Here is a 13,379-nt window from a genome sequence, read left to right as displayed (position 1 = left end):
TTAATAAATTCAATAAAAAAATAGCCGCCGGTTAAAACAAAAACATTTAAATATCAACAAATTAATATTATAACACTTCTTTTTTATGTTAGTTATTTATTTAATAAATATTTAATTGAAAGTTAATTAAAATTACATTTTTGAACACTTAAATCTATAAATAAATCGCCGTTACATAATAAGTATATAAAAAACACTAACTTGGCAACACTTTAAATGACCCTGCTAAAGGGAAAGTGAGAGAGCATTAGTTTAAGGTTGAAATTCGCAAAAAGGAGACTAAAAGTTTGAAAATGGTATAATATGTTTTTTGTTTCATTTAAAATTAAAAGAAAAACTATTCAATTTTTACGGTGTATTAAAGTATTAATTATTTATATGCAAATAAAACATGATAGCTGTCAAAAAATAAATATTGATTACCGACTTATAACTTGTTAATTAATAAACTTTAAAAAAAACACAAACTTATTAACATTTTAACCTTTATATTACAAGAAAATTTAAAGAAAATAACCAACACAAACCGGTGCACAAATACAAGAAATTATTGAACATGTTATTAGTTAAAATTTAAAACCACGATGACCATATAAAATTCATAAAAATAAAGGAATTATTTTTACAAAACAAACAACTCCCCCTGCGGATATGATTCTTAAACAAAACGTTTTTAATTACAATAATTAATTCATAAATTGTATAGAATTAAGCCATTAATACAAAACAATGACCATAATAAATGATTTAAACTATTCAATTAAACACTAAAATAGGGGAAAAAAAACTAACAACTGACATATAGACATTTTCTTAATTCACCTGTTGTAAAGGAGGTATTACAAGTTTTCTTCTATATGACTCATATCATGTCTAGTTTAATGTCATAATTTTGCATATTCAGACCCGTTTTTTTCTTTTTCTATAGTATTAAATCAGTCTTATTAAAAGAACAGAATAAAAAACAAATACTACAAATCTAAAATTAATTACCGACACTTACAAGTTTTTTTGCAAATGTAAATTTTCATTTAAATATGGAAATTTGTATTAATGTTTTAGTTTCTATATAGATTTAAAGATTATTTTGGTTTTTTAACATTGAAATTTTTTGCAACTATAAATGGTCATTGCTATGTTTATTATTATTGTGGTATTTTTCTGTTATTTACATTATTTACCTTAAGTCATGAATGAAATATTGTTTAATAAAGTTTTAAGTTGTAAACATTTTAGATTTTCATTTGCACCAATGCAATGTCGTTTAGTGACGCGACAGACTAAAGTCTAGTCTATAAATTAGTCTAGGGTCTAGTCTATAGCCTAGTCTGTAGTCTAGTCTATAGTCTAGTCTATAGTCTAGTCTATAGTCTAGTCTATAGTCTAGTCTATAGTCTAGTCTATACTCTAGTCTATAGTCTAGTCTATAGTCTAGTCTATAGTCTAGTCTATAGTCTAGTCTATAGTCTAGTCTGTAGTCTAGTCTATAGTCTAGTCTATAGTCTAGTCTATAGTCTAGTATATAGTCTAGTCTATAGTCTAGTATATAGTCTAGTCTATAGTCTAGTCTATAGTCTAGTCTATAATCTAGTATATAGTCTAGTCTATAGTCTAGTCTATAGTCTAGTCTATAGTCTAGTCTATAGTCTAGTCTATAGTCTAGTCTACAGTCTAGTCTATAGTCTAGTCTACAGTCTAGTCTATAGTCTAGTCTATAGTCTAGTCTATAGTCTAGTCTATAGTCTAGTATAGTCGTCTAGTCTATAGTCTAGTCTATAGTCTAGTCTATAGTCTAGTCTATAGTCTAGTCTATAGTCTAGTCTATAGTCTAGTCTATAGTCTAGTCTATAGTCTAGTCTATAGTCTAGTCTATAGTCTAGTCTATAGTCTAGTCTATAGTCTAGTCTATAGTCTAGTCTATAGTCTAGTCTATAGTCTAGTCTATAGTCTAGTCTATAGTCTAGTCTATAGTCTAGTCTATAGTCTAGTCTATAGTCTAGTCTATAGTCTAGTCTATAGTCTAGTCTATAGTCTAGTCTATAGTCTAGTCTATAGTCTAGTCTATAGTCTAGTCTATAGTCTAGTCTATAGTCTAGTCTATAGTCTAGTCTATAGTCTAGTCTATAGTCTAGTCTATAGTCTAGTCTATAGTCTAGTCTATAGTCTAGTCTATAGTCTAGTCTATAGTCTAGTCTATAGTCTAGTCTATAGTCTAGTCTATAGTCTAGTCTATAGTCTAGTCTATAGTCTAGTCTATAGTCTAGTCTATAGTCTAGTCTATAGTCTAGTCTATAGTCTAGTCTATAGTCTAGTCTATAGTCTAGTCTATAGTCTAGTCTATAGTCTAGTCTATAGTCTAGTCTATAGTTTAGTCTTTAGCCTACTTAATTTACTTTATGAATTTAATGTAAAGTATGGAAAAATTAAATGAGGTAAAATGGGAAATTTACTGCTTTTATGATATCACTTCTTAAATGCATAATTTATGCAATTCTTTACATAATGTCAAAAATATAAAAATATATAATTTGAAATTGTTTAAGATAAGGATGACAATTACAAATTTTGCTTGTAAATTGCATAATTTGTACTATTATGTACATTGTTTACATAATGTTAAAGATGTAAAATTGTTTGAAATGTAAATCCTTTTTTAATTCTACTGACTAAGTACACAATTTACATGTTATTTACATAAATTATATTTTTTTCATTGTTTACATAATGTCAAAAATGACATTATGGTTCTAAATGTCAATGTTATTAAGATTTAAGCAATTCTTTACATTATGTCAAAAATGTCAAATTGTGAAAATTTTACATTGTTTACACAATGTCAAAAATGTAAAATTGAGAAATTTTTAATCTTTGTAACCATTTTCTTTAATTTTATTAATTTTGTTCTTTTTTCTTTTTTTTTCAGAAATTGCCCGTGTTCGTGCCTCACTATTTCAAATAAATGGCGTTAAAAAAGAACCTTTAATGTTGCCAGAACCAGAAGGAGCACCGGTTACATTAAATGAAAAAGTCTACGTACCTGTCAGAGAACACCCAGATGTAAGTTTTTCTATATTTTATCAGAAAATTATATCAATTATAAAGCAATGAAAGGTCTTCTAAATCCATAAGATCAAACCTTTAAACTTGAACAAGTTTTCATGAAAACCACTTAAAGAGTTTAAATCTATTGCTCTTCTTTTCTTTACAATTTTCTGAAACCTGAGAAAGCAAACAGCTTGATCTTAGGTGTATTATTTAAATGCACACCCTTTTAAACAGAAAGTAATACAAATTTAAATTAGAATTTGTTACAGTTCAATAAGTTTTCTTCTATATTAATTTTTGATTAGAACTTTTATATGCTAAACATTCTTCTGAAATTGTTTACATGTCTATACATTAATTTAGAACAATACATTTCTACTCGTGTATTGTTTCTATTAACAATACTATTGTTGTACTCAATAATCACATTTTCGATTAATTTCCGTTAATTTAAATTGACATAACTTTGAGACCGAACGTCTCTTTGGTAATTCGGTGTATAAGAGAGTTGTATCCCATTAGTTTGTATGTCTGTCTGTCCGTTTGACAGTCTGAATTGTTTGAAATTGAGTAGCTGTGAATAATTGTTGACTGAAGTTTTGTGTCTCTTACGTTTTTTTAATAATAATTTATTTTTAATGTATTTTTTTTCTATTTTGTCTATGTATTTTTTTTTGGATTTTACTTGTACATTTTGTATTAAGCTCAGTGAGTATCTAGTACACCGGAAATCACTTTAAGGTGTGTCTTCGTCGTTAGTTTTTTTCTTTTTTTCAGTTTTGTTTCTTCTTATTGTTTTAGAGTTTTTGTTGCGCTTTTTTAAAAGCACAAAAACAAAAACCAACTGATTCCAAGTGATTCTTAACGGTGTAACTTTGTTTCTATTTTTTTTCGTCTACAATTTATATTTAAATTTATGCATTTACATTGACAGTGTTTTCAAATTGTTGGTATTTATCTTGTTTTTGTTTATTTATATTTTTATACCCAGTGGTGATAGAGGGTATATATAAGTTTGTCGTTCCGTGTGTAACACCAAGAAATACTCATCTAAGACCCAACAAAGTATATATATTCTGGGTCCTTATCAAATTCTGAGTCGATTTAGCTATGTCCGTCTGTCCGTCTGTCCGTCTGTCTGTCTGTGTAAAACACGCTCACGTTAAAATTAAGTAAAGGAAATCAACCAAATTCACCCAAAATATTTATTATTATCCTAAGCAGTTTGGTATTGAAAATCAGCAAAATCGGTTCACAACGTAAAAAGTTATGAGTACAAATTTCAGACTACCTCGAAAAAAATTACGTTTTTTTCATAATTCTTTTACAGTTTTCTCAGAAACTACCAAAGATATTTCGATGAATTTTGTCACACATTATTTTTTCAGGGCAGTGATCAATTATGTTCAAAATCTTTACAATCGATCCAATATTTTCCATAGCCCCCATACAAAGGTATATATTCCCGGAAATTAGATCGTTAATAACTCCCTCAAATATATCGATATCAACACGAAATTTTGTACATGTATATATAATATGAACAGAAATCATACTGTCAACGTAGATCTCAGTCGGTCCACAATTGGTCATAGCTCCCATATAAGGTCCACTTCCGAAAATCACATAAACGCACATATTTCATTGATGAATAAAGCTATTATGATAAAATTCGAGTTGGATATATTTTGTATACATACAAATCATTCTACCGAATTTTTTACGGATCGGTCCATTATTGGTCATAGCTCCCATATAAAGCCCACTTCCGAAAATCATTTAAAAGCTCACATTTCATTGCCAACTAAAGCTATTTTGATGAAATTCGATGCAAATATGTCTAGTCGAAATATAAATCACTCTACGAAATTTTTTCCGGATAGGCCCATAATTGGTCATAGCTCCCATATAAGGTCCACTTCCGAAAATCACTTAAACGCATATATTTCATTGAATTATAAAGCTATCCGGATAAAATTCGACACAAATCAGTTTTGTATACATACAAATCATTCTACAAAATTTTTAACTGATCGGTCCATAATTGGTCATAGATCCCATATAAGGCCCACTTCCGAAAATCACTTGAAAGCACATATTTCAATGCCAAGTAAAGCTATATTGATAAAATTCGACACAAATATGTTTTACCTAAACATGAATTATTCTACGAAATTTTTTCCGGATAGGCCTATAATTGGTCATAGCTCCCGTATAAGGTCCACTTCCGAAAATCACTTAAACGCATATATTTCATTGAATTCTAAAGCTGTTGGGATAAAATTCGATTTGAATATGTTTTGTGTACGTACAAATCATTTTATAAATTTTTTACGGGTCGGTCCATTATTGGTCATAACTCCCATATAAGGTCCACTTACGAAAATCACTTAAAAGCACATATTTCATTATCAAATAAAGCTATCTTGATAAAATTCGACACAAACATGTTTTGTCCAAATATGAATCACTCTGCGAAATGTTTCCCGAATAGGCCCATAATTGATCATAGTTCCCATATAAGGTCCACTTCCGAAAATCACTTACACGCATATATTTCATTGAATTCTAAAGCTATAGGGGTAAAATTCGACTTGAATAAGTTTTGTGTACATATGAATCATTCTACCACTTTTTTCTCGGATCGGTCCATTATTGGCCATAGCTTCTATATAAAGTCCACTTCTGAGAGAAATTTGAGAAAATTCGACACAATTATGTTTTGTCTTTACATAAATCACTCTACGAAATTTTTTGCGGATAGGCATATAAAACATTGTACCAAATTTTTTCTGGATCGGTCCATATTTGGTAATAGGTCCACTTAAAAAAATCCCTTTAACGCACATATTTAATTATCAAATAAAGATATCTTGATAAAATATGATTTGTGCACATATGAATCACTCTGCGAAATTTTTCCAGATAGGCCCTTAATTGTTCATAGCTCCTATATAAAATCCACCTCTAAAGTCACCTAAGCTATTGGAGTAAAATTAGACTTGATCTTTTTCTGCATATAAATCATTATATGAAATTGTTTCATGATCAGTCCATAATTGGTCACAACTCCCATATTCTGTGTATAGATACATCATTCTGTTAAAATGTTTTCGAACTGGCGTATTAATATACATTTTCTGGACCTAATCAAAATTAGTTCGACAAAAATTTTGGCAAGTTATCTAAAAATTAGATAGTTAGATGGGTTTCAATAAAAAGTAGTTTGCTGGTGGAGGGTATTTAAGATTCGGCATAGCCGAATATAGCACTCTAACTTGTTTTGCTTCAAGTCTTTAACAAAAAAATTTGTCAAGGTATTGAAGTGCAGAAAAAAATGATTTTAATTGTTTGTCTTAAACATCATCAATCTTTTTCTTTATTTTAAAGTGCAGAAGTTAATAAGACGACCTGTTGGTTGTTTATTAGTCAAATAAATGTTCATTGATTTCAGTTAAATGTAAAGGATATTTTAAAGAAAATTTATATATTTTAAATTTTCCTTACTTAATGTCATTCTTTACATAGGTTACATAATGTAAATAATTAAATTTTTTTTTTAATTTTTATAAGAATATAACTTCTAATATAGAAACATTTTTTGTAATAAAATTTTCCACGAAATTTGCAATTTTTACCTTTTGTAGAGAATTGTAAAATAATATAATATAATTTACAGTAGGTTATTATTTATTTACATAGTTTACATAATGTCAATCATGGAAAATTAGCTTGAAAAATTAATTTGTAAATTTTTTATGATGACTATAGAATTTAATAGTTATTTACTTTATGTATACAAATTTTTACATTGTTTACCTAATGTAAATAATTCAAAATATGCCATATAAAGTAATTTTAAGGTCATTATGTAATTTTTTTGTTATTTAAATAATTCATGTAATTGTTTACATTCTTTACACAGTGTCAACAATTGAAAATTTGTTATACAAGTAGATTTTTTTTAATTTTAATTTATTAGTCATTGAATTATTACATTATTACATGCGTTGTGGGTTTATTTACATTGTTTAGACGATGTAAATAATTAAAAAATGGTCTTTAATATGGGTTTTTCGTTTTTATAATGCTGTTATATAATAGATTCTGCTATTAATATAATTTATTTAATTGTTTACATTGTTTACATAGTGTCAACAATTGGAATTTTTTGCATTATTAAGAGAAATTCAATTTTATCCTTAAACTCTAAGCAAATTATGATGTTTTAAAACATTATTTATATTGTTTACCTTACGTAAAGTATAGTAAAAAGCTACTTTTAGGTGTAACATATACATATGTAAACCTAGAAATTTTAGTAAAAAAATTACTATCCTATAGAATTTAATAGTTATTTACTTAATGTATGCGATTTTTTACATTGTTTACCTAATGTAAATAATTCAAAATTAGCAATACAAAGTAATTTTTAAGGAAATTCGTTATAAAAGTAGTTTTTTAAAATTCTAATTTATTAGTCACAGAATTATTACATTATTACATGTGTTATGGGTTTATTTACATTGTTTACACGATGTAAATAATTAAAAATGGTCTTTAATATGGGTTTCTCGTTTTTAAAATGCTGTTATGTAACAATTTTCTCTATTAATATAATTTATTTAATTGTTTACATTGTTTACACAATGTCAACAATTGGTTTTTTTTTTTTTTTTGATTTTTAAGGGAAATTTTATTTTTTCTTCAAACTATAAGTAAACTAAATGTTTTAAAACAGTTTTTACATTGTTTACCTTAGGTAAAGAATAATAAAATGTTGATTTTGGGTGTAATATATATGTAAACCTAGAAATTTTAGTAAAAAATATGGTATTTTTTCAGAAATTAAAGTTTAAAATATTTTCTAGTGTACTATAGTGCAGTTAGTAGTACTCCCCTATTTCATTTTAAATTACATCTTTTTATTTGTTTAGTTTCTAATTTACTGCTCCCCAGTTTAGTTGACAGTTTGCAGCTAAAGCCATTCATCTCTTTATTAATTGTGTCCATTTGAGTGGGGTGTAGAGAGATAAATCTTTATTTAACTTCACTTCACTTGAAAATCATTATTTTGTTTACATTGTTTTAACAAATTCATAATGTGTTTGTCTGTCTCATTATGCTTGATTTAATACTTGAAGACAATTAATCAATTTGATAATGAAATTACAAAAAAAAAAAAAAGAAATAAAAAATTACTTAAAGTCAGCCAAGCAGCCAGACAGTCGTGGAACGGACAGCAGCAGCAGCCATGTAAATCAAATAGTAATTAACATATTTATTAGTTTTTTTATTTATGTTATTTAATTTGTAACATTTTAACGGTTATATTGGGAAATAATAAAAAAAAAATAAATTTTATTTATAAAAATGTGTAGTTAACACCAATAAGAAATTTAAAGATGATTACAGTGGGAGAAAAAATGTTAATTAAAAAACTATTTCACAGTTTGCAATTGTATCAAAGCTTTCTCAAATGTTAATTTAATTTCAGTGTTCAAATTCTAAACTTTTACTCTGGCATTATGCTTTCTTCACCCACTGTAATATATAAATTTACAATTTTGTTTATTTTTTTCTTAACAAAATGTGTGAAAAATTTTAATGAAAATTCCATATTTCAACAAAATGTTGTATTTTAATTGCTGCAGTGTGTCTATGTCTATGAGCGGCCACATGTGCCTTCATACTACAATAATAATAATAATAATTATAAAGAAAAATAAATAAAATTGTTTAAACCCGAGAAATGAGTGTGTGATGTTTACAATAGCAATAGCATATTTTTACGTTTCATTTGGATTTAATTTCAATTTATTTTAAATATAAAATTTATTTTATTTTCTCAAAATACACACAAACACACTCAATTCTATAAAACAATTAAAACCTGCTAAAGTTTTCAAATTCCATTCCACTGTCAATATGGTTTTCATTTAACACAAATGTTCCAGTTTTTGTTTAATAGAAAAAATATGCAAACTACACTGAGAGAATTTTTTAAAATTTATCATTAGCCTTTTTATCGATTTTTATTTAAATTTTCAAATCATTTTTCATAATTTATTTTTTATACCTTAAGTTATTTTTGTCTGTATTTATTTTATTTCTTGCTTTATTTAATTGATTTGTTTATAATTAATTATATTATTTTTGCTGATTTTTAAACATTTTGGTTTTTGGTCTATAGTCTAGTCTAAGTCTAGTCTATAGTCTAGTCTAGTCTATAGTCTAGTCTATAGTCTAGTCTATAGTCTAGTCTATAGTCTAGTCTATAGTCTAGTCTATAGTCTAGTCTATAGTCTAGTCTATAGTCTAGTCTATAGTCTAGTCATTAGTCTAGTCTATAATCCTAGTCTATAGTCTAGTCTATTAGTCTCGTCATGCTAGTTATAGTCTAGTTCTAGGAGTCTATAGCTCTAGTCTATAGTCTAGTCTATAGTCTAGTCTATAGTGCTAGTCTATAGTCTAGTCTATAGTCTAGTCTATAGTCTAGCTTATAGTCTAGTCTATAGTTCTAGTCTATAGTTTCTAGTCTTATCGTCTAGTCTATAGTCTAGTCTATAGTCTAGTCTATAGTCTAGTCGTCATAGTCTAGTCTATAGTCTAGTCTTAGTAGTCTAGAGTCTATAGTCTAGTCTATAGTCTAGTCTTGTCTATAGTCTAGTCTATAGTCTAGTCTATAGTCTAGTCTATAGTCTAGTCTATAGTCTAGTCTATAGTCTAGTCTATAGTCTAGTCTATAGTCTAGTCTATAGTCTAGTCTATAGTCTAGTCTATAGTCTAGTCTATAGTCTAGTCTATAGTCTAGTCTATAGTCTAGTCTATAGTCTAGTCTATAGTCTAGTCTATAGTCTAGTCTATAGTCTAGTCTATAGTCTAGTCTAGTCTATAGTCTAGTCTATAGTCTAGTCTATAGTCTAGTCTATAGTCTAGTCTATAGTCTAGTCTATAGTCTAGTCTATAGTCTAGTCTATAGTCTAGTCTATAGTCTAGTCTATAGTCTAGTCTATAGTCTAGTCTATAGTCTAGTCTATAGTCTAGTCTATAGTCTAGTCTATAGTCTAGTCTATAGTCTAGTCTATAGTCTAGTCTATAGTCTAGTCTATAGTCTAGTCTATAGTCTAGTCTATAGTCTAGTCTATAGTCTAGTCTATAGTCTAGTCTATAGTCTAGTCTATAGTCTAGTCTATAGTCTAGTCTATAGTCTAGTCTATAGTCTAGTCTATAGTCTAGTCTATAGTCTAGTCTATAGTCTAGTCTATAGTCTAGTCTATAGTCTAGTCTATAGTCTAGTCTATAGTCTAGTCTATAGTCTAGTCTATAGTCTAGTCTATAGTCTAGTCTATAGTCTAGTCTATAGTCTAGTCTATAGTCTAGTCTATAGTCTAGTCTATAGTCTAGTCTATAGTCTAGTCTATAGTCTAGTCTATAGTCTAGTCTATAGTCTAGTCCTATAGTCTAGTCTATAGTCTAGTCTATAGTCTAGTCTATAGTCTAGTCTATAGTCTAGTCTATAGTCTAGTCTATAGTCTAGTCTATAGTCTAGTCTATAGTCTAGTCCATAGTCTAGTCTATAGTCTAGTCTATAGTCTAGTCTATAGTCTAGTCTATATTCTAGTCTATAGTCTAGTCTATAGTCTGGTCTATAGTCTAGTCTATAGTCTAGTCTATAGTCTAGTCTATAGTCTAGTCTATAGTCTAGTCTATAGTCTAGTCTAGTCTATAGTCTTGTCCGGTCTATGTTCTAGAAAATATTCTAGTCTATTTAATTATTGAAATTTGAAATTATTACCAACATAATAAACATGTGACAAACTCAAAGGTAGGGGGTGGAAAAAGACTTTTCCCCAAGACTTTAAAGGAAATACAAACACTTGAGATTATTTAAAAAAATGAAAAAAAAAATCTTTTTTACTGCAACGAACATTAAGCATACAAAGCCTTTAAAGAAATCATAATTAAGACACTTGTTCTAATTTACACAAAAATATCTCTGAAAAAAAAAATATAAAAAATTAAGACGACATCATCACAACTTGGGCCCCCACCAAGTGTTGACAAATTTATAAAGTAAATTTGTTTTCAACATTTAATTTTTTTTAATGTCTTCTTTAACACAAAAAATTTCTTTGTTTCAGTTTTGTGATGGAATTTGATTTATTTATATTTTTTATATATATTATTAAAGAAAGAATATGTTAAAAGACATTTTTTTTCACTTGAATTAAAAAAATAACAAAGTCATTTATATAGCTGCATTTTCTCATTTTGTTGTTTCTTTTATAAAAATACTTAAATATATTTCAAAGGATGATTTAATAGATTTAGTCAGTGTGTTTAAGATTTTTTTGACTAAATAACAAATAATTATAAAGCAACAAAAAAAAAAAACACTAATTAAGTTAAAGTGTAAAATTAGCAGGTATTTTTTTAGTCGTCTTAATGACTAATAAAATTTTAAGATTTTTTTTTATTTAAATTTTTTGCATTACAATTCTGAATTTAAATACAGTGGGTGATGAAAATGTAGCAGTAAGTAAATAAAAATTGAAAACAAAATTCAAATAAAAATTCATTTTATATTGAAAATTTTCTATGTATAATTAGGTTGGCTTTACTAATTGTTTGTAATGATTTCATTCAATGTTTTTTTATTTAATAACTTTTAGTTGTTACTATATTTTATATCTGAACTGTTTGCTGAATTAGTAAATTTTCTTCATGATTTAATTTTATATATTTTTTCTTAATATCACCACCCACTTGCCCCAAATGACACATACTCACATAGTCATTTGACAAGATAAATCATGAGGTGAGTGACGGTAAATCACTCTGTGTGAGTGACCAACCATTCACCGAAAAAAAAGTAAAGAATTATGACATTTTTATTTTAAATATGTCAAAGTTTTTGGATTCAATTCTTTGTGTGTGTTTTCTATTTTTGTATTTACATATCTCCATACAATTCAAAACATAAATTCACTGCTGCTAAGTAATGCAGAAGGTATGTAGTAGTCATTGAAAAGTATGTTAATCAGTAATGACAACTACAATAAAGGTGATAAAATGTCATTCAAACCATCAATTTTCATTTATTAACAAACACTTACAGAAATGTCAAGAAAAATTCTTTAAAAATTTATTAATTCTTTTAAAGACTTGCTAATAGCAAAAAATGTGCCATAAACATTTAGATTTTATGTTAGTTCTAGTTTAGCAAAAATAATTTCAAATTATTTTCATTTTAATTTCTTTAATTTAAATAAATAATTTTATATAATTAAGAAAAATTAAAGAGTTGACACAATGTTTTGTGAATTTGTCACCAATCCAAACAAGTAACTAGAAAACATTTTACGTCGGTCGACATATTGCTCGCTGTCCAATTTGTCATGTTAATAAAAAAAAAACACATCCCCGAATAGACCCTCAAAGTTTTTAGAATAAAAAAATAAACAAACAACAACTATATCTATTAATTCATTAATTACACACAAATTATGAAAACAATACACAAACTTAAACATAAACTAGCAGCAGCATTTTTTGGTATCTGTTAGATACAGCTACAGTTTAGACAAAATTCATTAGATGCAAATCTTTCTCTCTCGCTCTCTTGATAATTGTAGATATGTTTTAGTTATTGTAACCATTTGTTTTGTTGCAATTTGTTGTTCGGTTTTTATTGTATTCAATTGTCAACGTGTCTAGAGTATTTAACGGCTCAATTAAATTGAAAAATTCTATAATATAAATATATATCCATCCGTCCAACCAACCATCCATCCATTCTATACACTTGTATGTATGTGTTTAGCTATGTCTGTCTGTCCCTTTAACTAAATATCGCATCTGTTTTTTTATTAATACACATAACTACACGTATAAATATCTCTAGTATATCTTGCTATCTATCTATTCCTCTTAGAGATATTTAAAAATATCTATTTAGAAAAAAATTTAGTTTTGTGAATGTGTTACGAATTGTTTATATAGTCATACTGATATGATTCATAATTTCATTGCGATCTGCTGCTGCTGCTTTCGTTGTTGTCGTCGTTGTATATAATTTTTTCAAATCAAATCTGTTTGAAATTCAAAAATTACTGTGTTGAAATTTATCTATCACGCAGATACTGATTTGATATGATATGATGCCTGTGTTTAATTTGTGATGACAAAAAAATCTGCTTAATAATTATTACACGTAAAGAAATTATTGAGAAAGTATTCTATATTATAGTGATTTCGATTTTTTTTAAATTTTGAACTTTTGATAACAAACATTGAAAGGATTTTCATATACAGCAGGTATCTGAGTTGTC

At 27.2% G+C, this 13,379-nt stretch overlaps 1 protein-coding gene across 4 annotated transcripts in view; it reads left to right on the top strand.

The window, feature by feature from the left end:
* Positions 1-13,379, top strand: part of LOC119602258 (protein held out wings) — a 93,987-nt gene that overhangs the window by 47,379 nt on the left and 33,229 nt on the right. For all 4 annotated transcript variants that reach the window (XR_005231327.1, XR_005231326.1, XM_037953673.1 and 1 more), the window contains exon 3: positions 2,924-3,057. Coding sequence is in view for 2 of the 4 variants with exons in the window: in XM_037953673.1 (XP_037809601.1) it covers positions 2,924-3,057 (134 nt within the window). In the remaining 2 variants the exon portion in view is untranslated. The remainder of the gene's footprint in view (positions 1-2,923; positions 3,058-13,379) is intronic.

This window comes from Lucilia sericata, unplaced genomic scaffold (genome assembly GCF_015586225.1).
Source record: "Lucilia sericata isolate MDLA Ls3-8-SP2 unplaced genomic scaffold, ASM1558622v1 Contig000217F_arrow, whole genome shotgun sequence".
In the NCBI taxonomy this organism is placed as follows: Eukaryota; Metazoa; Arthropoda; class Insecta; order Diptera; family Calliphoridae; genus Lucilia; species Lucilia sericata.
Note: the sequence above shows the minus strand (reverse complement) of the source record. Positions and strands in the feature narration are given on the sequence as shown.